The 27,745-nt window shown below is 40.9% G+C and overlaps 1 protein-coding gene across 1 annotated transcript in view; it reads right to left on the bottom strand.

Moving 5' to 3' along the window:
- nbeab (neurobeachin b) overlaps positions 1-27,745 on the bottom strand; it is a 181,965-nt gene that overhangs the window by 128,535 nt on the left and 25,685 nt on the right. Inside the window, exons 2-8 of the mRNA XM_034548212.1 lie at positions 10,887-11,118; positions 9,349-9,449; positions 8,989-9,084; positions 7,491-7,612; positions 5,105-5,231; positions 2,992-3,111; positions 1,574-1,720 (exon numbers count right to left, since the gene is read on the bottom strand). Coding sequence (XP_034404103.1) covers positions 1,574-1,720; positions 2,992-3,111; positions 5,105-5,231; positions 7,491-7,612; positions 8,989-9,084; positions 9,349-9,449; positions 10,887-11,118 — 945 coding nt within the window. The remainder of the gene's footprint in view (positions 1-1,573; positions 1,721-2,991; positions 3,112-5,104; positions 5,232-7,490; positions 7,613-8,988; positions 9,085-9,348; positions 9,450-10,886; positions 11,119-27,745) is intronic.

Raw genomic sequence — 27,745 nt, 5'->3', positions numbered from 1 at the left:
GTGAAGCAGTCTTTGGATATTGCTCTGACAGACGTTACTTTATGACTGCAGACCAGGCTCTTTCCCAGAGCTGGAAAGGGGAAAGTAGTTATCGAGAATAAACATTAAAAAAGAAAAACTTTGCAGTTTTCATTGCAAATTATTTTCCTTATCCTGAGTTACATCGTACACTATTGTGAGGCAATTCTCTTGTATAAATCCTCTAGCCCACACTTTTCTGGACTTTGACCAAAGCTTATGAACTCGGCTAAAACAGCAGTGATGAATGCCAGTTCAATGTGACAGTCAGCCCCATCCTGTGTAGAACCAACACTGTCCCTTGATGTTATCTACGAATAGTAGGTAAGGTGTCAAGTCATAGGAGATGGCAATATACAGCAACGGTTGTTGGTATTTTAAATGAAATAACTAGAAGTACATCTCAGAGTGTAATTGCCATACTGTAATATGAGCCAGGGACAGATTCTACTAACAAGTCGGTCCGATTTTCAGCAATAAATCATAACATGCAGTTGAAATAGTAACCCTTGGCTGCAATAATCAGTTACAGTTACATTCAATACACTTTGTGAATAGGGGAAAGCGTGTCAGACATCAAAACATGGAAGAGAGGACCATGGATCAGAAATAAAATCATACATCAGCTCAGATGTTTGTTTTTTCCTCTGGCTGTGGAGCTGAGCAGACGAGTTGAAACATATAAAGGAAAGTCCAATGTACAAACTGTAACTGTGATCTACTGCACTCGGACTCTTTCTGGCAGTTCTTAATTAAAACAGACAGCCTCTCGTAGCCTAGACAGCTCTCCCATTACAACAACCAATCAGTGGGTCTGACAACTCTCTTGACCTTCCTCCCCAACTCACCTGGCTGGGCCGATCATACTCACCATTACCAACACCACTCGCTGCTTCATCTAATGCGGGTAATTGTCTCCCCAGGACATGCTCTTTATTATTGTGCGAAATCTCGAGGATTGCTCCGTTGTGCATTACCCCTCTAATAGAAGGTCTAGAACCACAATTAAGGAGGTAAATGGCAAGTCGCCTGCCATTAGCGAAAAAAACAAACAAAGACTTCTCTTGGGAATCCCCATGCATTAATCGAGAGCAGTCTCTGACTATGAGAATGACCTAGGAGCACACTAGATCTCTCTCAAGAGGAGTGGAATATTTGGGTTGTGAGAGTAAATACTGTAAAATAAATTAAAAATTAAAAAAAATAGTTTGTGCCCCACGATTTAAAAGTCTCCTAAATCCCCTTCTAGGTAGGTCAGCATATTTCTATATTCCCTATCTGTTGGTCCTTGTCAAGAAACTTGGGAGTGCTACACCTGCTGCAGCTGATATAAGTCGGCTCAGGACTCTATCCCCTCAGAGGGCCTGCTGCTTCCCTCAGTTCATTGTGCCATTATTTCCAAGAAGTAGGTAATTTATGCGGCCGTTTATCTGGGAGGAAAAGCATCGCTTCGAGGACAGACACACATCACGGTGAAGGAACTGTGGCCGGACAGCACTGGGCATGGATTTCACAGACTGATAGGTGATGCAGACAATTTAACGACCCTACATACCTTATAGCCCGGTCCTAGCTGATGAATTGCAAATATCTGCGCAGGATTGAGGGATTCACTGAACACGTAGACGGCTCCTAGCTGCCCGCAGAATACTCGGTTTGCGTCTGCTGTCTCCGAGGACCCAAGGAAGCACTTATCATAACTCTGCAAGAGAGACAAAGAAAGAAAAGGCTACATGTTATGCTTTGTGACTGAAGGAAAAAAATACACTCATTTTCACTGATTTACAAAGATATTCCACTTTAACCTTAATATATCCTCTGGGATAGGGAGAATACGTACTGTGATTGCAATCAGGATCACATTTAAGGAGAACTTAAAACAGCAGAAGCTTTTTAACACCAGACTAAACAGTCCATATGAAGGCTTAATACAGTACAAGTGGCCATCCATTCTGATTCATGGATAACAGAGGGATAGCAGTAATATATATTTTTTAACTAAATAGGCAAAATATACAATAACACCATGACTGGAAAAATATATATATATATAAATGGTCACATTTAGGTTATAATATCATAGCCTCAATAGTAGAGAATTAATATGATATAGGTAATACAATTTAGTTTCAATGTTTCTATATGTTACCAGAGACTGACAGCATGTAGCACCAGTCGAGCTGTTGGCGTACAGTGTGTACCGTCTGTGTAGATAACCATGTATGTAACGATACCCTCTGTGGCATGAGAAGACAGCAGTTGTGTGATTTCTTTTTAAGCCCCCTCACTTGGTTGAAATACTGTAAACTAATCTAAATTATTCTCTTGTTGTGTCTGTTTGAGTTATAGGGTCTTTGCAACGCAGCCTCACAGGATAAAAACCTCAGCAGAATAATGCCACCTTTCTTTTTAGGTGTGGGAATATTGCTCCACAGAACCTATCCAAAGCAGCTTTAGTTAATGTGGGGGAACATTCTGAACACTTACATCCCAACATGTCATTTGTGCAATCTTTCCTTAAATACACAGCTACAGTGTGAAGCACACCTTTGTAAATATTTCTCATCTCTACGAGTGTAAATTGCTTTTCTACCCCGTCTCACAGAGACATGGGTAACAGGTTTCCTTTTAGCTCGGTGTAAAACATGCAAATATCAGACATTTTAAACAAGAATGCTTCCGTCTGATGGCATCCGTAATTTCTGTTCACATATTTACAGTAGATGCTGACATTTAATAAATGTTTCGCTCTGTACATAAATCTGTTGTCCAAATGTTTGATATCCCATCTTCCACTGAGAGAGTGGATATGAAAATGTTGACGTGGTAAAACTCCTTTTGCCCAATGATATATTGAACATAGATGGATGTCACCATTTCCGGCCACGAGAGACACCGATGTGTGCAAAAAACATCAAGACCAGTAAAAAGAAGGTGCCAATAGGGAGGAGGAGTAACACGAAGACTACTTACATCATTTGTGTTGACGTGCCAGGCCATGTCTCCATAAGAAACGAGCTGTCCGTTAACATAGCATCGGATTTCACTGTTCCTCCAGCGGCTGTAGATGTGAACTATACTAATCATGTACCACTGAGTGTGAGAAGAGAGTCAGATGGAAAACATTTAATAAGTTTGCTACAGAACAGGTTACTCTTTAAGTGAGTCATTATTAAAGAACGTCTTTACATTGAATTCATTTGACCACACTTAACTAAATCAACAATCGAGTTTGGTTTATCGAACATCAAAAACATTTCTGGTCAGCTCTCCAAATTGTTTCTCTTTTATCTGGTTAATTCAGATTCACTTCAAAGTTACTAGAAAGCCACGGCCGTGAGGTTCAGTATCTGATGTTCAGAAATTAGCAGTGGAACATTGAATAATACAGAGAAAAAGCTAACAGGAGGCAAGACGAGTCAATTTCCCTCCGCACAAAGCCATGTCAGACACTGCCTGTAGTTGTTCAGTTATTATTAAAATGTTCATTAAAAGGCAATTATTCAACAATTAAACATAGAGTTTTAGAGTTCAATGTTTGTCAACAGCTCTCCAAAATTGAATTAATGAATGTGATATGCAGTAAACCCAAAAGTCAGTAAAATGGAACATATGTTAAGGTCGTATGTATAGTAATCTAAACTTAATTTGCTCGCAACTTCCAATGCAGAAGCTGTAGATTATTCATTCACAAGAACACTTTGTAGCTGCATTTCACTCCTTCAAATGTTCTGCTTCTATCCAAGGTTTTATCTTACATCCTGTGTTGCTGATGCAGCACTGCACTTCTTTTGATTTAACATTGATGATGGTCTTTACAATTTATTCTCCTTTCTAGGATCAGCTTTTTGCTTCTTTGAATTGTAAAGCTGAAAACGGATTCACCAAGTTAGTCCAAACTTTAGGATTTTATAACAGTGACTTATATGAAAAACATAAAAGGAACACTATAGAGAGTGACAGGGAACCGTTGTGCTGCACTGCTTTTGACATTAAAGTGGGGTTATTGTCATATAAGTGATGCAGATTGCACATAAATACATAATTTCCCATATTACATTATAGCTTTTTTCAGCTCATCATCTTTTATTTCAAAGACTTTATGGAAACAAATAACTGTTAAGTAATTTTACTTTTCCTTGTTATCAGGAAACTAATGAAACAACTGTAACGTAGCATAACACAAGATGTGCCGCTCACAACGTTGGACCTGCAGACTACATGAATACAATATGGCAGTACAGGCTAGACTCGAAACACTCGAACAAATAAGAGGCTCATACATTAGTTTGAACACTGGGTCGGACTGGCACAACCACTGAGCATCATCTGTGACTGTGTGCCCACTATTTATTAGCTTAACCCATAAAGGGCACTGGGAGGAGTCTAATGAGATTACAGCCATCTACACAAAAAGATAAAGATACTTAAAAGAGGATTCATGGCTGAGGGAAAGAGTGCAAGCTGCCCACAGATAAATTAGAAAGACACTTATCCGCAGATGTCTGAGCCCAAAATCAATTAAAAACGTAATTTAACATGTTTTATCTTCTAAGAGCTACTGCAAACCGATAGCTGCTCCGTTACAGTAGGAATGGGATGAATGCTGGTTCCCAGGTGTTTTGTGAAGTGTTTTGTAAATGTTTGACACATGCTTTGAGCCGGCTTCACCTCTTTTCAGGGAAAGCGACTCAACAATAACATTCCACGCTAAATTAAGTTTAATTTTCTCATCTGCGTTTACAAGATTACTCTTGGGGTTTTAAACACTTCAGGTATATGTGTACCCATACAACTTTGTAATGCCAACAAAAGACCATGTGTGGTGGGTAGGGAGTAAGTGTAGCCAAAACTGCAGGGTGTTTTGTAATGTCGATTCCTTTCAGCTCAGGCCATGAGTATGTGCAATTATAGCACTTAGTGGTTGGTATAACGCAAACCATGTTCCGATGTGGCTTACATATACTCAAAGTAGCTGCTACGTCTGTCTTGAGGATCCGCTGTTTCAATCTGAATGGCTTTGCTCTAAATAACATAACCGCATGTTGTATAAAAACACATGATTAAATGCCAAAGCTGCTCTTACCTTTCTGGGCTGAAAATCGTACTTCACACAGTGCTGGAAACCTTTTCCTTTAGACTTGAGTGATGTCACAATCAAGCAGTTACCAACAAAATGTGCAGAGTACCCAATGCCCTTGCTGGTCCGAAAGCTGTAGACAGAAACATGCACAGTGTATATCATGAGCTGCGAACTTGACAGGGTTTTAACTAATTCATTTATGCACGTAATGTATTTTAACTCCGCTAAGGTAGAAGGTTTCACACCAATACTAAATATTATATTGGATATTTCCTCCGTCACAATACTGCACAATCATTCAAACCAATAAATGAAATGACCTTGTGGCTTCGTTCAGCATTATAAGATTGTGGCCAACATCATTTTTGAATGCCTCGCGCTAGACAGGACACAAAGACATTTGCCGGCGTGAATGACGGGTATCTCTTATGACTCTTGTGAGAAGAAGAATATTTCCAGCTTAACCAGCAAGAACGGGGAAATTCCTGAGGTGAGACGATTGCAAATTGTCCTGGCATTGTAACAACTACGAAGACACAAGGAGAACATAGTTGAAGAGTGATGGGTGACCCCTTTACTCTGATTGCCTTGTCTCCACAGATAAAAGATATGTCAACACTTCCACCCGTACAAGATACGAGCAGACTCTGTACAGCCAGCACAAAAACAACCATACAATACTACATTAGTTCTCTATTCTTTCCCTGCCTGTACTGAACATCTTTTTCCCTGCTGACATGTACTCATTACACTCCCAGTCTTTTAGGTCCATAGCAGGCTACTCTTCAAAGCCTCCAACTGCCACTGCCCATTGGGACCACCTAAAACAAGCGGGTCTCTTTGACAAAGCAGATAAAGCTTTAATACTGTGGGGTGCATGCGTGGCCAGAGAGATGTAGAGCCTCACGCCGAGCTACCAGTGAGCCAGCCGAGGTGCTCCAGTGGACAAGCCTGCTTGTGATTACACATCAGGTGGAAAGCAGCAACCTTGGTCTGCTTCTGAAGATACAGTTCTTTTATTTGTTGCCTACACGCCCTGCCACTGAACGACGAGGCCCCCAGAGCGATGCACAAAAACAGGATTAGCTTGGCATATCTCAGCCTTTTTGTGTGACTGTCAGTGAGGAATCGCTGCCACATGAATACCAACAACTTTTCTTTTTCTTTTTGATGTTACACATCAGAGAGACGCAGAACAAGTCCTTCCAAGGCGAGTAGATTCTTTCATTCAAACGGTGTGATTCAGGTAAAGCAATGGCAGCCAGCAGACGATGCAGCCAACGATACCGTTATCTCTGACCAATCTCTGAGAACAGTCTTCCCTGTCTACCGTTTCATCTTTATTATTCCACTTCCTTTCATTCCACTCTACAACTCTTTTATATGTCCCATTGTATTGAGTGATTTTCTCCCAAAGCTCCTCTCATAAACAGAAGGAACGGCAGCTGAATATAACAGTTATTTATTTTAGCACTAATTACCCACAAGCCCCTACAAGAGAAGATACGTGTGGCAGATATCCATCCATCAATCCATTTTCAATACCGCTTATCCTCATTAGGCTCGCGGGGGCGCTGGAGCCTATCCCAGCTGACATAGGGCGAAGGCAGGGAACACCCTGGACAGGCCGCCAGTCCATCGAGGGCACATGTAGGGACATACAACCATTCACTCTCACATTCACACCTATGGGCAATTTAGAGATCAATTAACCTGCAGCATGTCTTTGGACTGTGGGAGGAAGCCGGAGAGCCCGGAGAGAACCCACGCTGCCACGGGGAGAACATGCAAACTCCACACAGAAGGACCGCTCCGACCGGGAATTGAACCCGCGGCCCTCTTGCTGTGAGGCGACAGTGCTAGCCACTACACCACCGTGCAGCCCACGTGTGGCAGATATTCAAATCTAAATGAATACCTCCAGTGTCTCCCACTGCAGCAGCCACTGTAGTTCATGCTTCCACGGGGTTTAATCTAAATAATCTCACCTAATTCCCCTCTCTATGGTAATTCATGAACATTATCTGGAAAGAATGAGGATTTTCACGAACAGTATTACATTAGTGTTGCCCGTGTTTGAAAATCTGTGTCTGTAAACTAGTTTAACCTTAAAGTAGAAGCTCCAGTCATAATCTGTTTAGATGGGGAAATTGGAGTGGTTCACACAGACAGCATATTGCTTCGTCAATAAAGCTGCTGGTAGCTTTATAGGACTCTGCAGAGAGGGAATGATTTCTAATACTAAAGCAATTACATTGATGAAAAACGGTGAAGTGTAATTTTCTTTACTCTAGTGTCATAATGTTACAGCACCCCTGTGAGAGAACTAGGCACGTATTGAAGGCATTGGAAGCACGGAGCGCACACATGTAAGTAATTGTTTACTCACCAGTAGAGATATGGTTTATCTTTGTCGACGTTGATGTTATTTAGGGGATCCATCCTGAACCAGGTGTTGAATGTAAACCCGTTCTGATAAGGCCACTTAGCAATAGGAGGTAAAGCAATGGCCTGGCACAAAACACAGAGACAGCAATTATGCAGTTTGAGAGACAATTGGTTAAAAGTGTGTTGCACTGCCTTTTCTATAGTAAGTTACAGTGAAATCAAGGTGCACCACGAGTCAGAGCACAACACGAAGGTGCTAAAAAGTTAACTGAAAGTGTAATATGAATATGTTGTGCTTCTTTTGTCCCTAGTAATATTAATGAAGATGTATACAATATTGGCTGAGGCCTCTTAAATGTCTAATTCTATAAAACTAAATAACACAACGGAAATTGCAAATGTGTGGTGACCTCCAGAATGTTGGTGGACGATCGATCACATTATAATTATTGCTGATTCTTTTAAATTTAAAAAAATAATAATAAATATAAATCCAGCTGTAAAATCTAGTCCTATTTGCGTTTGGGGAAAGTTATTATTTTATTATTATTAATATCTAGAATTCTTTAAACATAGTTCAAAACAAGTCTTGTGACGAAATGTATTTAATGAAATACTGCAATAACTCATTACTTAATCAACATACTTTTTGCATGATGCAAAAAAATGCAAAGGTAATGAAAAGTATGCGGCACTCTGTAACAAGTGGAATGCTCTGCCACAGGCTTCTGACCAAGATGAACTAGCAGCACCTCCGACCTCATCACTGTGGTCTGTACTCATCACTCCATACTAATCCACTGGTATCGGTTCATTTAGAAAGCCATCATTGGTAAACCCGCCACACATCCCGGCTCTCTACTCATCATCTCCAACAGTAACCGCAATTTACGCTGGAGCAATTTCATCAACATGGTGAATCCAAAAGTCCGACCGCCTCATTTCAGTCGCGTGGAAGAGCAAACTGTAACGAGTCGCAAAAGAAGCTAAAGCTTCACACCCTCATGCCGTTACCCTCCTTCAATAACTCATCTCAAACGATTGGTTTGGACACTGTATTGTTGTATATAGTGTACATATTATGATGTTGTACTTTTTGTATGAGATGTTTCTATGTTTTATTCATTTTTAACAACTTGCCTCCCGTTGCTGCTTTTTTGGCCAGGTCGTCAATGCAAATGAGAACTGGTTTGGGTTAAATAAAAGGTAAAATTATATAGATTTTTAAAGTGCATGTAAATGCAGTATCAGTGGAGGGATTTTCATCTACATGTAAAGACCACGTCACACCTCGTTTCTTATTATATGTAATCAAAATTACAGGCAAATGTTTTCTTTATTGGATTTACTTGATTTCACATCCATTACTGTACATAACACAATATTGTTTATGCATGCACTGCCAATTGTTCTACCCTGATAACCTGCACGTCTCCATAATAAAACAAATGTGTGTCACTTTAAAATTGATTACAGAGTGGAAACTTGAGAAAGCTTACTGCTGCACTGCGACCAGGGAAGTTGAAGAAGGCATCTGGCCCGTGTCTCTGGGGCATCTGATTCAGCACCGACAACATTTTGACTGCATGCTTTGGCTGCACAGATGGAAAAGATTTTAAAAAAAAATGTTTTAAAAAAGGAGTGAAAACAAGACCGTTAAGTATTTTTCTTTGACCGATTGGATGACAGTCAATACATTGTCAATTAGCTCATACACTCAATCTGCAGTTTGCCGATTACAGAACAAGCCCTAAAACAGATCAGTGTGATGGCTCTCTGAGGGCGACTCAAGCGAGAGAGTGTCAAACTAACATACACTTGTGTCGAACTTGCTGCATTGGGTCCCTGCTGTCACTTACCCAGAGGCCTCCTCCTCCTCGTAGCATGCTGAAGAGCAATTTCAGTTCCTTCACTGTGATGCTGTAGCTGGCCAGCACTCCCAACATGTCCACTAGCAAGTCTTTAAAAAAGGCAAGAAGCATGCATGTTTTACCAAACACCCACCCACACAAACGAGGGAAGAAAGGGGAGACAGGGAACAATATTCATATGCATCGACTCCTAAGATAATATATGAACTAACTGAGAATGAAGCTAAATTAAAGCGAAACTGTTTGGCATGTGCAATCTCACTACATTTAAACAAGAAGCACTTCCACTACAATTACATGGAAACTGACTTGTAAATCAAAGTGATGTCTAAGTGGTTAATTGTTCAAATTAAAAAAGGCACAGTAACACTGCAGGGACAACTCATTTAGATTAAATCATCAGCTGAAACTGAATGTATTACTTACACAAGGTATGGATGTAATTTGCACAGTTAAAAATGTCAAAGTGACAGTGACTTTCCCCAGTGACCTAAATACAGATTTGAGGGGCTCATTCCAGAAAGGTAAAAAGTAGTAGTCCCTACAGACTGCAATGTTCATAGACTAAAGTTCAGGACTTAACTAGGAACAGAGACAACTGCATAGAAATCTCTTTAAAAATGAATACTTATTTGCTCCCAAAATATTCTGGGGCAAATATATCCAAAATATTCTGGATCCAATATGTAAAAATGTAATATTGTTTAAAGAAAATACTTAAGTTACCTAATGGCAAGTATTAGGTACACTACAATTGTTTGAAATTCAATTTAAATTTGAATAAGAACATTGACTTTTTGCAATAATTGATGCCTCAAAGAATTGTCTGAATTGATAGAATAGAGTGGTGCAGGAATGAGTCCTAAAATCCAGAAATGAGTCAATATTGTTGCACTTCCAATTTCCTGGTCATTGTTTTTTGAATGGGTTATTGGTTAGATGCCTGAAATACAGTCTGTGGTTAGCCCAAGCTTAAGAGGTTTCAACGTGTTGTTCTACAATATGAAACACTTTTTTAAAGCTTCTATGTGTCTTTAAAAAAGATGTTCCTAACATGTGGCTAAATGATCCTACAGACCATCACACAGAACACATCAACCCTGCTGGTCTAGTTTGTTTTTACGTCATTTGCCACATCATTAGCGCTTAACTTCTGGCAATCACACCTCAAAAATCACAAGTGGTATTCCTTTATGAAGATTATCTTGCAGAACAAATGTAAATATCATAAATGTTTGGAATGGAAAAATACAAAGTGCATTTTGTAAAGGGAAAATACATTATCCCTGCAGCACTCTATAGCTGAAAAATTTAAATGACAATGAAAATATAGTATAGAATAAATGTGTTCCTCAAAATACAGATCCATTAAAGATACAGACAATCAGATGGTTGGCTGTCTGACTGAAAGCTAAAACCAAGAAGGCATAACCCATGTACGTATATCCCACTTGCTGGACATTAACATGATAACATTCACTCTGAAAATGAAAATGCATGCTCTCCCACTGCTACCATTATCATACCTGCTATCATGTCATCCACCGAGCTCATTTTGAGCAGCACTTGCTGGATGAGGCCCACCTCAGTACTTGTTTGCAGGTTTCGAACACTTTTCCGCAGGATGGCAGTGAACATACTCCAGATTTCAGCCTGGCAGTTGACGTCACAGTGCCCCAACAGCTCCACCATGCAGCCGATGCCTTCCGCATCCTGGATGATGAAGTTGGTCTCCAGGTCGAACTCACCACCCACCAACTGCATAATAAGATGGAACAGACAGGGAATGTAAGAACGACTGGATTTGAATGCCTTTCACATGCCGTTACTGATCAGATGTAATGCTCCAGCATGAAGAAACACAGATTAATCTAAACTTTCACACTGAACATGCCGTCTGACTCGGCTTTTAACCCTGTTCTCGATCAGGTTTTTTCTCTGAGGTGAAATTAACCAAGAGGTTGTATAATTTCCGGGAACTTGCTGCGCTGCTAACGAGCTGGCCAGGACTAGAGAGGTGGAGATCTCTCTCATTCTGAAAGGTTTTGCTCAGAATCTAAAGACTCATGAAAACAAAATAGCCTGGCATTTAATGAAAAGAGGAGGGGAACAGAGTCCCTAAAGCCCTGCTGCCCCTTTTGGGTCATACATGATAAGAAAGAAAGAAAGTTGAAAACAACAATCAATAATGCAGTTCTTCAAGTTCAACAAGCATGAAATTAGCCCTCTAAAGAAGTGCATGGTATATATGGAGCACACTGACAACCTGCTGGTGGGCATCAAAGCAAGCAGGAGGAAAATGGGTCTCGATACCACTGCACATTACTGTGACTGACAGGTAATAGGTAGGTGAAATCAAAAGCAGCCTAAAGTAGAGGAAAGAGACTAGTCCATGGAGGTATAAATGGAGCCTAACCTCAGTCATCATCGGATCTTGGGGCAATTACATTCCAATGACGTGTGTCCCTGGACTGCATGGAGATTGGAGAGACAGTCTTTCATCAGAGTGCATAAAGTACCCGTGTAGATGTTTGATTCTCTCTCAGGGATAACATGCAGGTGGAAGGTGAAAGAAAGTTTTATGGGAAATTATGCACTAAAAACTAGGGATTACTGATTATTCGGATTCAAAGCCACATAAAACGTAATACAAATTGCAACTGAAATTAAAAGTTTGGTTTCTTTTTTAATCGCAGCTCTTGCAGAAGATGCTTCCGTATCCATGGTTCCCATAGAGCAAGTGCATTAGCCTTTCCTTTAACCCCGCCCCCCAGCTGCTCTGAATCTGTCTCATTCACATGGATGGAGGAAGGGAAATAACTGCAAATGCACTCATAACTATGAGTGCATTTTGCAACTTTTAGGACCCAATTATATAAATAAGGGCTATCCAAGTGTTCCTACTGGAAAACTGATTTTCCTAAAAAAAAAACAATTATCCGGAGATTTACAGATGTCTCTGTCCCAATGTAAGTTTATAGAAACATTGTTATTTTGGGCCCCAATGTATCACGTGGCAAAGCCCAGTACACTTTCTGGAGGCTTGAGGCCAAGGCCAGGTTTAACGGCATATTACATGTTTGTTAGAATAGTGTAACTCTTCCTGTTCCTGTGGTGCCCTGAAGTGAGCATCAACATCGGCCCACGTCGCCACAGCCCCACGTGCTCCTCGACCGGGTCCGGAGGCTGGAGCATGTTTACAACAAGATTTTTAGTTATCAACATTTTAGAGTGTTAGAGCACTTTGGTTTGTGTGATTTGGTTCAATACTGTTACTGACTGAAGATCACTAAGATGCCTATTTATTTATTAATTAGTCAGATCGTATTCATTCAAATTAAAATCAACATGTTCACATGTTACTATTGGGATATAAGTTATCAAAATATATGTTAGAGTGGCAGAGCCATAATCAGGTTTTGAGATTTGCTCTTTTATATTTCTGGATTTGTTAATTAACTGACTGGAGATCAGCAAGATTTAAATATGAAGGTTAACGCCAGGCCTGTTGTTTGCCTGTCCTTTTTTAGATTTGATAGAGAAGTTAAGTCATGATTATATTACATGTGTATAAGACTTAAAATACAGGTTACTATATTCTGTTATAGTAGCCATATAAAGATATGTTATTCATATCAATACATGCATCAATTAATCTCCTTTCATTATAACAGGTAGGCCTGGCCTCCATGAATGAGCAGTTTGTATGTCCACTGTATCCAATGTTGTGTTGGTCTTAGATAATTATTTATTGCTGAATAATACAGAAGAAAAGGAACTTTTTAAAAGACTGAATCGCAAAAAAACCTAACACAATTTGATTATTTTTCCACATTGGTCAGCCCTACTTAAAATATTTTAGAGAATGACATCTTATCAAGCATTCAACTGTTGTTGCAGATCTGGAAAAAAGTCTGGAAAAAATGGCAACGCTATTGCTGCAAACATGATCTTAAAACCATCTCCAATGCACCAACAATAACAGAAATTCCGCCGATGGGGATAATGTGAAATCGGAGTCAGCTCAGTGGCCAAAATCTGCAAACAAAACCTAGAAAGTCGAGCAAGGTGTAACACGTCTGCCTTCTAAATGTAGTCACTATGTTAATGAACAGACTGCTGGAGAGTTTGTTGATATGCAGACAATTATCTTTGCCAGACTGCCCACCTGCCTAATGCCACCATGCTGCAGAAAGTCAAACACAATGACGCAACCTGTTGCCGCTTCATCCTTCTGTCGGGTAACACATGTTGCATCTGGTCTAATTGAGTCGTGAGCATTACATTTCGTGGTACAAGCCCTAAACAAAAATATATGGTCAGTTACACAAAGCCATACAAACTTGGACACACAGGACATCCAGGTGTGCATGGGTTTAAGAAGAGTTTTACTGAAAGCAAATGAAACGCAAATGCATGCTGCAGGCGGTTTTAGTCAACAACTGAATGAAACGAGCGTAACGTTTTCCCCTGACCCCTGAGCTGACCCACGTGTCTGCATGAGCTTTACTCATCGTAACCCAGCATTAAACTCTCACACAATTCAAGCCTCCATTGCAGATACACACATGGCAATAAAGGAATAAAGGAAACAATTAACAATCAATAAAAATAATAAATAAATGAGAATATTGAGGGAGCAATGTCCAGTTCCTGTTATTGTGTCCACTGTTAATGAGGGTCCCACAGTGGACATATCGCACATGCCTAAAATCATACACAAGTTCAATGACATATTATGTTTTTTACGACTGCTGAAGTGAATGTGGGGCAAAAGAGAACGAACTTCTAACTATCAAAGATGCATGTAGCTGTAACCAAGCACAATCAAGACAAACGAGATTCACATGAAACCAAATATTTGGCATTATACTAATATATAAGATATTGGTAGGGGCAAAAACCTAAGGACGAAGTCCACACAGCACTATTCAAGCTGCCTCCTGCTTTATAATCATTTATGAATTCCAGAGAAAGTGCAAATGTCTCGCTACCTAGAGTGCAGCACTATGAAGTGAGGAGGGAGAAAAGTGCAGTTTAATGCCAGGACAAAGACATCCTTTTCTTCCACTACTCCAATGCTTCTTATTGTGTGGCCTTTTGTGGACTAAAAGGATACCAATAACCGATTATGAAGACGATACTTTGAATGGATTAGCAGGCTGTCTAAAACAAAGTTATTGGGATGCAAGCAAGTATGAGAAAAGAGCCACGAGGTCTAGACAAAACCTTGTCATTATTCACACAATTCACATGCACGCCACGATCCTGAGAAGTGGTGTAATTGCACATTCAGATTGTCCGAATATCTTTCCACATTATGCTACAAGAGGTTAATAAAGACATGAAATCACTGATTACACACTTAATGTGGAGAGCAGAGCCTCTCTGAGGCATTCTGCAGAGGAAATTGATGCAGTTTAATTACCACTTAAGTTCACTGATGTAAAGCCCATAATCAGTGTTAAGAAGTAAATCACCAAATTATCTGCAAAAAGAGGCAAACTGCTGATCATATGTTACAACTATAAAAGCAAAATTGTTCAAATGCATCCTGCTCCGCCAACACAACCCGCAACCATTCTAACATTTATTTGTGTCAGTAATTTGCATTGAATTACACACTTGTGTAAACAGGTTTTGGAAAATGAAAATGTATAACTGAGAATATAAATGTTTGTGGGTGTCGTTAAGACACATACCATACAAATGACACTGTTGTTGCATGTCATACCTCCATCTCTGACTCATTGCCCATCTACTGTTTCCTATTGTAAAAAAAGAAACAGGACACAACTAAAAATATAAAAATGGCACGCATGGCACTAATCTGGGGAAGGGTATACAAAATGGTTTGGTTCAGCTACCACTATTTGTTACAGCTTCATCTGGACAAAATGGCCACACTCACCGAGCGTTGAAGTTGCTCTGCAGAGATGGAGAACCTGTCAGAAAGACAACAATCTCTGTAGCAGTCCATTAATTGGGCCTTCTTGGTAGAATAGCTAAAGAGATTCCACTCCCTCCTACATAAAAAAAAAAATATGAGGCAGCCTGCCTGGAGTTTACCTAATGACCGTGAACCTGACAAAAATATTCTGTTGTCTCGTGAGAATGATGAGAATGAATGGAACATTGGCCTGAACGTCAAGTGGCAAAGCAAGCGGCAGCAAACGGCTCATCACCTGGCTGATACCACTTCAACACAGAGGGCGATGATGGTCGCAGCCGAACCACCACGACTAAGGAAACAATAAACAAAGCAAAAAGACTTCAGAATGTGGTGAAGATTCACCTTTCAGCATGACGATGACCTCTCGGCACAAAGCAAAGTCCACATGCAGTCTTCATAACTAGTAACCCTGGGACTGGATCTCTAAATGTCTAGTGACCCTGGGACTGGATCTCTAAATGTCTAGTGACCCTGGGACTGGATCTCTAAATGTCTAGTGACCCTGAGGACTGGATCTCTAAATGACTAGTGACCCTGGGACTGGATCTCTAAATGTCTAGTGACCCTGAGGACTGGATCTCTAAATGACTAGTGACCCTGGATCTCTAAATGTCTAGTGACCCTGGGACTGGATCTCTAAATGTCTAGTGACCCTGAGGACTGGATCTCTAGATGTCTAGTGACCCTGAGGACTGGATCTCTAAATGACTAGTGACCCTGGGACTGGATCTCTAAATGTCTAGTGACCCTGAGGACTGGATCTCTAAATGTCTAGTGACCCTGGGACTGGATCTCTAAATGTCTAGTGACCCTGAGGACTGGATCTCTAAATGTCTAGTGACCCTGAGGACTGGATCTCTAAATGACTAGTGACCCTGGGACTGGATCTCTAAATGACTAGTGACCCTGGGACTGGATCTCTAAATGTCTAGTGACCCTGGGAATGGATCTCTAAATGTCTAGTGACCCTGGGACTGGATCTCTAAATGTCTAGTGACCCTGAGGACTGGATCTCTAAATGTCTAGTGACCCTGGGACTGGATCTCTAAATGTCTAGTGACCATGGGACTGGATCTCTAAATGTCTAGTGACCCTTAGGACTGGATCTCTAAATGTCTAGTGACCATGGGACTGGATCACGTTTTTACTTACATCTATAACAACTAAATATTGAAAGCACAATATGCATTTTAATTTTCCCGTTGCATTAGTAGTTTAAGCAATGCTTAATGCAATTAAAAAGGTTATACACTTTATACAATTGCCAGTCTGTGGGTGTAGTACAGTATCATTTAACAAGTAAATGATCTTTTCTGCAATATTGGCCACTACTAAATTCTCATGAGAAACAAAAGACACAGGTTGAATTTTCACTCCCTCCAAAACACCACCATCTAAATTATACATTTAATTTCCTTTCTGGCTCCCTGCTGGCTCTCCAGGACTTATCTAAAATTCTATAACAGCAGGAAACACTGGCAGTGAGAGATTGTGGCTGTACACTCATTTATTTTTGCCCCTATCTCTGCCTTCTACTCCTAATGGTTTGCGACGATAGAACACTGCTAGCCGTGGTCGGTTTACCACATTAGACCTAACGGCCGCTCAGTGTGCTGGTGACAGTGGTGAGACTCAGCTCCTCTGCTAAATGCTCTCTCAATGAGACTCTGATGACAGCCCTGTCAGCGAGCAGCACAATAAAGCCGGAGTTGCTTTGGGAAACACACAATTGTCATAAATTCAGATACAAATTAGTCAGGATATTTTAAGAAACCAGAGGTTGTTTTAACAATCTGGCACATTGACTGCTGGGCTAATTCAATTCAATTCAATTTTCAATTCAGTTTATTTTGTATAGCCCAATATCACAAATTACAAATGTGCCTCAGAGGGCTTTACAATCTGTACACATACGACATCCCTGTCCCAGGACCTCACATCGAATCAGGAAAAAATCCCCCAAAAATAACCGCTAAGTGTTGCTATTACTTGTTTGACTCTGTGTATGCATTCCAAGTGGAATTTAATCTATTAATTAAAGTGTGCAATATACAAGTGTCTTGCTTTAACTTATTAAAAATGTTATGCTGATAGCACAATGTAATGGTTATTAAATAATATATGCTATTGAATAATGTAACCATCAGCGTTTAGCTTGGCTCCCTATAAGCCCTGCTTTCACAAGGTCACATTCACCTGAGAAAATGAAGCCTCGATTTATGACACTGAGGCAGAGAACAGCGCCCGAGTTGCGACGATACTTCTGAAGGTAATAAGATAATAATAACGAGGCCCCGTAGTCTGAACCAAGTCGGCAAACTCTTTATTGCCTCCCACGTTGTCAACGGCAGCAACTCAACAAAATAGCTTTCAATTCAACAAAATATTGTATAGGAGTGTCTACTGGTACCTATGTTTTCTTGAGTGCATACTCAAAAATGAGACGTTGTTGTCTTTTAATTACCTTAGAATACCTCTTGTATTGGTCTCTTTGGAAAACTAAAAACGACTAAAACCTACGAAACAACAACGAAAATCTAAACTAAAAGAGTATATTATTGCAGGCCTCCTCCTCATGTTGTCACCATGTTACCAATGAATCTGCCAGTCAATCTGTGTTGTGCCTCTGTTGTTCACAGTTGCCATTGGACATGATGATTTCAAACTAAAACTTGAAGCATGGAGTAAATACAGAAAAGCATGTTAGATTTGTCACAACCAAAAATGTGGTTGTTTTTTTACAAATGAAACCAAGCTTAGCCAGGTCTATGTACACCTGTATTTTTTATTTCTGGATGGGAGAGCTATATATATATATATATATATATATATATATATATATATATATATATATATACATTCGGATGATGACCCTCAGGATCGATTCAGCCATATGGGAGCGATGACCTGAAATGTCAAGCCAACTAATCATTCTGCATGCTCTTGTCTGCGTCTCACTAAAGGGACCTTCAAACACTAGAGGCTACCAGTGTTTGAAGGTCTGCGTTGTCAGCATGTCAAGTGTCAGCTAAAGCATTTATTTTTGCACATTCACTCGACCACCCTATTCACATTGTTTGCACTCAAACATAAACGCCAATGGAATTCAATCTAGTGGCATTACTTTGAATGCACCATAATTCAACACCAAAGAACGAAGAAGGCGTGAACGTTCTACGTTGTGTGAAGGCACCGAACTGCAGAGTCACACAGACTTCCAGAAAAGCTTAATCACGTGGAAGCACAGCGTAATGGAGGGAGGCAAATTTAGCAATCCATGCTGTATGACGCAAATACCCAAGTACTGGTTCAAATCAGTGTTGTGCAGATTGAGGTAGAGCTAACCCATTTCCCTGATCCCAGGGGAGGGGCCAACGGAAGGAGGAAACCTGCCTCTTGCAGCTATGGCTAATCATTGAATTTCAATTATGAATATCTGCCCCGGATTATTAAGACGCTCAAAAGCTCAGTGGAGCTGCAGGCCGATGATTTACAAACCAGAGAAAAACAACACTACAATACGAGGCAGGAGAGTAATACCACTTTAATTAGGCTCCAGCTGATATCTTTGCAGCTGGAGCTGGCAGACCCGTCAAGATGGTTACACCAGAGTAGTGACAGCTAGCTTCCTTCACTGTAATAGCACAGAGACTTAGAGAGAAGGATTTAGCTTTCACAAACTGGAGGTGAAACTAGATTAGCAATAATGCCTCTCAGTCAATCTTGCACATTAGCCTAAGGGTTCAGTGATCTGCTCACAAGCTTATGCTGCATTCACATGGAATCAGGACGACGGCAAACCGGATATCATTTTAGTGGGTTTGAGCAGAATGATACAAATTGTGTGAGGCTGTCAGAGAATACCAGCAACAGTAATGGTAGACGCCATTGTTGTCCAAAGTTTAAATATGAATTTCCCTCACACAAGGAGAAAGGTGTTTGCAATAGAATGTCAAGAGAAAGCAATATGTTATACCTACAGTATATGCATTACTAGAATATTAAATACAATAGATACAAAAATAATGTTATTGAATATATTTTATTTCAACTCAATAGCAACATATATCGTCATGCGTGTGTTATGTTTTTAAGGTGTTGTCCGTCTGCCACATTAGTCACTTTCTGGCCAGGAAAGATTGAGATCCTGGGATGTTACAGAAAACCCAGCAGAGCTTGTTGTGTCTGAGGAAATGAGAGCCTGAGCCATTATCGTGATTCTTTAATGTGCTGGGAATTGTAAATTCCACCAAGCAGGCTATTAGTTTACTGTGCGAGAAAACCAAAATGTGTTTATGTGAAAGCAATTAAGGTCTGTGCTTTAGTTTAATTGTTCACCTCTGTGGCTCCTTTCTTTTAGCCCTTAGGGTTATGAGCCTCAATCAAGAAATAATTCATTTGTGTAGAGAGAGTGTATGAGGCAGAGGATTAAGAGAGTTACATCTGAGCCCTCAAGAATCTCTCTACTTTTGACTGCTTCCGATTAGGCCGGGGCTAAAGGCTCACCGTCGCCATGGTGACAGGCAGCGAAGATTGGACTTGAGACAGTTTCCAAGGGAAGCCTACAGTGGCCACTAAATGGGGTGAAAATAAAGTAGAACTCATGTCCTATTTACAAAGGCTGCGTACGTTGCAGTGAAGGAGTCTCTTGGGGGCAGATGTGGAGCTCCGGATGGTTGTCCCTCCAGATTTTGCTGAATGAATAAAATGAGAAGTGTTCACATTCATCTAGTCTGCCAGATGTGGACCGGAGTGGATCCTGACAGGTCTAATGTCCAGTTCACCACATTATTCTTTTAAATTAAAATTAAGAGATGTGAAAAATGCCATTTCCCCTTTTCCAAAATCCAGTTGTTGCCACCAAAATGACTACAATCGCACTAAAGCTTATGCCAGGGTGCTGGAGAGGAGGCTCCGACCGCTTGTCGAACCTCAGATTCAGGACGAACAGTGCGGATTCCGTCCCGGTCGTGGAACAGTGGACCTGCTCTTTACCCTCGCAAGATTACTGGAGGGGTCCTGGGAGTTTGCCCAACCAGTTTTTGTAGACCTGGAGAAGGCTTTCGACCGGGTCCCTCGGGGGTTTTTGTGGGGGGTGCTGCGGGAGTATGGGGTGCTGGACCCGTTGGCACGGGCCATCCGGTCTCTGTATGCCTGCAGTAGGAGCTATGTTCGTCTCCTCGGTAGTAAGTCAGACACGTTCCCGGTGGGTGTTGGCCTCCGCCAGGGCTGCCCTTTATCACCGGTCCTGTTTGTGACCTTCATGGACAGGATATCTAGGCGCAGCCAGGGGGCGGAGAGGATCCGGTTCGGGAGTCTCGGGATCGCCTCTCTGCTGTTTGCGGATGATGTGGTCCTGTTTGCCTCCTCGGACCGTGACCTCCAGCATTCACTGGGGCGTTTTGCAGCCGAGTGCGAAGCGGCAGGGATGAGAGTTAGCACCTCCAAATCTGAGGCCATGGTGCTCTGCCGGAAACCGGCGGATTGCTCCCTCCAGGTGGGGGCAAACTGCCTACCCCAAGCGAAGGAGTTCAAGTATCTCGGGGTCTTGTTCACGAGTGAGGGTAAGGTGGAGCGGGAGATCGATAGGCGGATCGGTGCGGCTGCAGCAGTAAAACAGGCGCTGTACCGGTCCGTCTTAGTGAAGAGGGAGCTGAGCCGGCAGGCAAAGCTCTCCATTTACTGGTCGGTCTACGTTCCAACCCTCACCTATGGTCACGAACTCTGGGTCGTGACCGAAAGAACGAGATCTCGGATACAAGCGGCCGAAATGAGCTTCCTCCGTAGGGTGGCCGGGCTCAGCCTTAGAGATAGGGTAAGGAGCTCGGACATCAGGGGGGAGCTTGGAGTCGAGTCGCTGCTCCTTCGTGTCGAAAGGAGTCAGCTGAGGTGGTTCGGGCATCTAGTCAGGATGCCTCCTGGACGCCTCCCATTAGAGGTTTTCCATTTGCATTTGTGTGCTCGCATGAAGCTTTAAAACGCGATGGTCAGTGTTGCCGTCAAACAGAACACTGCATTCGCAAACAGAAGACCAAACAAACATGGATGTCATCAAAAGGACCATATTCAGTAAACACTGTCAACACAATACAGAAGGCAAACTCTGGACGTAACAGATAACTGAGCACAATAACAAGGATCTGCTCAGAGTCAGGACAGCCTGCAGCTAACATTTAAAGCAGAATGCAGTCAAAGGGATAAAGTATGATGCAAAAGCAGCGCAAGTAAAGAGGGGGAAAACAAATAATTGTCCATTCTGGAGCCAAATGCCTAGCAACACCAGAGGGAGAAAACACAATATCCATATCAAACTGATACCTAATGCCAATTCATTCACTTAAATTTCTACAGATATTTTGTACTCACACTTTTTGGTTTATGTTATGAAAAACATACTTAAAATGCCTGTATTTTGAAGTGCAGAATACTATGAATATTTTAAAAAAGTATCCCACAAAAGGTTTTGAGTACCGTATTTTCCACACTATAAAAAGGTGCACTTAAAAGCCTTTAATTTTCTCAAAAAACGACAGTGCGCCTTATAATCCGGAGCGCCTTTTTTATGAATTAATTCTGGTTGTGTTTACTGAGCTCGAAGCGATTTTGTGTGGTACACGGCAGTCTGTCAAAATATTTTAGTACGACTTTGGTAAACTACAAAGCCGCACCGCTTGCAGCATTATGGTGCGTTCACACCAAACGGCTTTATAACTCGCGTCAGTTTATTCGCCAGTCAAATTGTGTTAATTTGTGTCTTTCACAACCAGTTGCGAAAAGGGGGCGTGGCTTATCTCTGTGGCTTGTCTCGGTAAAAACAGTATAATTGACTTTACATGGGATCCAGATGCGCGAAAGATTCGCAACGCGTTTGGTGTGAACGCCCCTTTACGGCTACCGTAGTCAGGAGCGTCGCGGAGTAATACATACTGTGCTTCGCCATAATATTACAGTGTGTGTGTGTATAAGGACCCCACAATGGCACCTGTAAAGAGACACGCTTACAATGCGGACTTCAAACTCAAGGCTATCAGTCAAACAGCAGAAGATGGGAATAGAGCAGCTGCGAGAGAATTCAACATTAATGAATCAATGGTACGGAAGTGGAGGAAGCAAGAAGATGACCTGCGCCAAGTAAAGAAGACCACACAGAGTTATGCTAACGTTTGAATTAGCGGTATCAGACTGTTTTTTTTTACGTGTTACAACTGAACAAGGTTGGGAGTTATTGTGAATATGCTCATTAACGTTTGAACAATGTTGAGTTATTGTGAACACGTTTAATAAAGTTTGACTGACTGACTGTTTTGTTTCGCTTAATGCGCCTTATAGTCGGGTGCGCTTTATATATGAAAAAAGATCGAAAATAGACCATTCATTGACAGTGCGCCTTATAATCCAGTGCGCCCTATAGTGCGGTATTTGATTTAAGTCATTTGGATGCGTGTCAAATATAAATTATATTTGCAGTAGTGGTCTTTAAGTAATGAAACTTGAAGGTTAGAACGTTAATAGTTTAACAGACCATTATATCAGGGACCAGGTGCCAATATAGTCATTACGTGACTAATTACGGCCAGCTCCATCATACTAAATGGTGTTCATAACCATATGTAGAAGTGATTTTTTTTCTGTTGGATTCTCACCAGCTAACATCTCATTCCATACTTCTGTGTACATTGTATACAATTGTGTAGTGCAAAAACAAAAAAATCAATTGCCAAAAGCACAGAAAGAGGATGGTATGAATCTGGATTTTTGTTTCGCAACCTTGACATGCAAAAATTCCATTAATTGGCAAACTGCACTTGTTGTCAAAGCATATGCTATCTCCAATCGACCAATTGCTAAGCTGACAATCATGAGCATTTAGATCCAGACGTTCTTCAAAGTGTCAATGCTGAAACAAATGACTTAAAAAGAAAGATTTGTGAAGATATTATGCAAACATTTGGACATAATGGCACTGTCACTCAAGGGAACTATCATCAAGATTTGAGCTGGAACGCCCACCTAGGGCCATTCTTCCTTTACCCTAAATACAATGTCAAGCCATTTAAAGAACAAGGCGGTGGAGTGTCAAATGTGTAGCTTCTGTGGCTCCATTTAGTTTGATGAATTGTCTTCACATTAATGCTGAACTATGCTAATGAGCACACTTTGAATGCCTACCCACTCCGCTTAAATGATGAGGTAAAGCACACCACAGAGCTCCACACTGGGTGAGAAAATTATTATTATTTTTCACTTTAAAAGCAGTAATTATATACAAAAACAGAAACAACCTGTGGGGTGAATCAGAGAAAGGATCAATGAGCCAAGCTGGCATCATTAAAGTACTTCTTGTTTATCCATATCTTGCTCCTTCCTCATTTTTTTCTTTATGTGGGCTCACATTTGCATTGCTACCATCACCCAAGAATGTGAAAACTGCATTAATTTAACAAAGGCCAAAAAGGTACTGAGGTTACTGACTGAAATCAACACATGGATCATATCAACCAGTCACCTGAACCCAAAATCAAGCATCAGCCAGTAGTTGGAAGCAAACTTGTGTCAACTTGCTACAGACTTTGATGTGAATGTGTACATCATCATTGAGGGGATAGTACATGATTGAATAGCTCTACCTAGACAGGTGAGAGGACACAGAGACTGCATAATACCCACTGCCTTCTGTGCGACACCTGGAGAGTCTCCTCTCATTCACTAAAAATTAGGCCCAGTCTAACAGTTACCAGACAGCAGCCACAGGAGTACATCTCCTGCCATGTAAAGTCAGAGTGTGTGGATTCACGCCAAGTCTATATTTGATATCCATATGCGTATAATACTGTAGAGAAGTCCTATTTTATTTCAGTGAAACGGGAAAGTGCTTAAAAATAGACAAAAAAATCATCACAAATTATGGAAAGAAAAGAGTACAATTAATACAAGGAACCATGAAATCACCAAAAGTCAATGCCACCACCAACCAGTAAGTACAGCCACTGTGCCTTTATTTACAGAACCGACACAGGAGCATTGACTGCATTTAAATGGAGAGAATGTGACCTGAATGTTATACCAACTCCCTTCATGTGACCAGACTGATTGAGATGTCAGGAGGGTTGGTGTATTGTTTGTGGAAACACTGCTCAAGATTACAGTGTTTATGCTCAACTGAACTGGATACCTGCAGCATACAAATGTGGCTAACAAGCTCCTGTGGAAAGTGAAGATGGAAGGCGTTTCATAATGATTTAGTCCAGCGGTCCCCAAACCCCGGGCCGCGGGTCGGTTGGTACCGGGTCGTACAGAACTAATTTATTTTTTATTTTTAAGTCGTACAAGCGACGAAAACTAAGTTACGGAGCAGACTGGACATAACAAACACACATCGGGTGTCGTTGTCTCCCATCACCCCGAGATGCACCGGCTTGTTGCAGATAAATAAGCTCAGGGCTCCCACTAATTCGGCATCATGGTGAGTTGTATTTGTATGCACTCTATGCCGGTCGTATCATTTTATTACGTCATTTTTATTACATCATATTTATCGCCTACACTGTGAAGGCCGGTCCGTGAAAATATTGTCTGACACGAAACCGGTCCGTGGCTCAAAAAAGGTTGGGGACTGGAGTCCATCACCTAAGATTTTGAAAAATCTTTACAGTGAAGGGAGCCATGCTGTGTTTCCTCCAAATTTTATTAAGAATGGCACAAATGTTTGTAAACATCTCAATCAGTTTAGTGACAACCTTGTTTTCACACATTTTCATTAACCAGCTGGGTTTAGCATAGTCATCGTTGATCAATTAGCAAAAAAAAATAAAAAATGACAACGATTCAATTCATTCCATGTGAAAAAAGAAACAAATACGTTTTTTTTTATCATCTCAGCCAGGACAATCATGCAATCGTTCGAGTGTCCGTATGGGAACAAAAGTGCACCTCTGTGTCTGTCCATGGATAATCTCCAATTTTGCTGCAGCAAACTGGTTTGCGCAATTTTAGTTTTTACGTTTTGAAGTGTTTTTGCTACGAGCCAAAAGTGGATGAAACTACCAGTACACACTCTGCTGAGTACTACGCCGCCATTCAGTTGCTGCTATGGAGGGCAGCTTGGTGAGTTTAATTTAGCCATTGGCAAGATTGTATGCAATGTCTTATCAAACGACTTTGAGCAGATGAAACACGTGGCGGAGATCTGCATTCTACCTTTCTAGTTTGGACCGGTTTAAAACACAACTTTTGGAATATGCAATAATTATTGTCGGATTTTCCTGTATGTGCTCAATAAACCTAAATCACCAATTGTAACCTTAACATTTCACAGTTTTAATTGCTGGTAAATTATTGTTTGTCTTAACTTCATGAAGTCATAGATTAATAGCTGAAGCAATTTCAATGTTTTTAATTACTTCAATGTCTAGAATATATTGTATCCTCTCTATTTAGAGGACACAATATATGCTGGTAATTTGCCAATAAATTAAGTACACACAACAGCAATCTGCAGAATACAATACCCTTTAAGTATGATTCACTGTTTATACTCAATGGTTAATTTATTCAGTGGGCATAGCAAACACCTCTTAACTCATGACATAATGTGTGTAGGCTGTTAATGAATAATGACAAGTTAATGAAAAAATATCACGCCGCACATATAATGCAACAGGAGCATTGGGGTGAAAGATGCCATAAAGTTTTGGGTTTGAGTAAATTCTAAATGTTCAAATACTGAGCTCTAGCTCCGTCAACAGTCTCACGAACACTTGAACGTACCCGCTTCACAGGGAAGTCAAGGTCGGACTGGATCAGATGTTTCCCTCTTAACAACAGGGTGAACCTGGGTTAATTGGAGCACAACAGTGACACTTGAAGACGGCATTGGTGCAGAGTCCCCAAGAGTGTGAAAGCATTGGATATCTAGACAGCCAAATTACATTTTTCCAAATGGGTCTGACTTCATTAGGCACAAAACAGGTGGATTTTGATACACACGACAATGAGATCAGTCAAATTAATGTTTTCCTTTTCTCGAGGTGACATCCAATCAACTTCTGATCTTCAACAGCAATGTGTGGATTTATTGAAGACAAGCCTTTATATCTGTACTGAAGTCTAGTCTCAGATTAAGAGGCTACCGGGAGGCAAATAAGTGTTTGTGAATAAAGTGGAAGTCAGGCTTGCCAAGAGTAACACAAGACAATATGTTGAGGTTTGAGATCATCATTAAAAAGTACGATTGAGGCCACACGATGCAGATCAACAGCAGTCATATGGAGCGCACTGTTGCTGAGACTTGGACCTCGTCAACCTCCAGCAGCATTAGGACTTTAAAAGCACAGCAAAGATACAGATTGCGAGAGAAAGAGCAAATGAAAGGAGGTGACAATGTGACAGTAGGAAGAAGAAAGAGGGAGAGTGCATTTGAAAGAGAACTGTATAGGGTATATTGATGACTTGGCAGTGCATGCTCTTGACCCAAAATAAAAAAACAAGTCAGTCATGTTGTCTTGACTTGCTTGTTTTTAGTCAGGATCAAACGCATCCATTGGTCCCAAGGCAATAACACTGGACCAGATGAAACCTACAAAACATCCAGGGATTGAATACAGGATCTTTCGGAGAGGGGTCAGGTCTAACAACTACCTCAACAACTACTAAACCACCCATGCAAATTGCAAAATAAGACTTTGTGGTGAATATGACCTTGCGGTGTGAAAAAGCAGAGAAAGATTGCGTGGGTGAAGCCCAGACACAGCTAATGGAGGGCAGAGGGCAGTGCATCTCCCCATCTGATCTTCCTGTTATCTTCTGTGCACAGCAGAGTTCCCCCGTCTCACCAGACATCACGACCACCTCATATCTCGAGCCTGGCCGTGTACAGCAGTATCAAATACCCTGGTCTCCCAATGGTTTGTCGTCATTTCACCTTTTACATACATTTACCTACTGTATACACCTATTATTTATATACTACATTAGATTTTAAACTACAAATAAGTAAACTGAATGTAATTGTATACTTTGTTTTATATTTATGACTTATTTTAACCTTCACGTATGTTTTAGAGCCCAATTTTGTTATTACTTGCATGATCCTTTTCATAAATTGTTATACAGCGTTATTGGAGGGAGCTTTAAGATTATTTTTTTTTATTGCCAACGACTGCTTCTCTGTAATTGTTGCATGAATGTGATAAAGAACTTGAATTGTAACTTTTAAGCCCTCCAGGCTCTGAAATGTATCCCTGAACTGACACAGCTGCTACAATTATTTCAATCGCAGAGAAAATGAGCAAATCAGCAACCCAAGCAAACATTAGAAATGGATTAAAGAGAAAGGTTGATCTCACAAAAATAACTCAGAAGCACAGAAACGTGACCTGAATATTAAAAACTAATGTCAATGTCAAGTGTAAGAGGCCTTACCTTGGGAAAGGT

Source organism: Cyclopterus lumpus, chromosome 13 (genome assembly GCF_009769545.1).
Source record: "Cyclopterus lumpus isolate fCycLum1 chromosome 13, fCycLum1.pri, whole genome shotgun sequence".
NCBI classification, from domain to species: Eukaryota; Metazoa; Chordata; class Actinopteri; order Perciformes; family Cyclopteridae; genus Cyclopterus; species Cyclopterus lumpus.
Note: the sequence above shows the minus strand (reverse complement) of the source record. Positions and strands in the feature narration are given on the sequence as shown.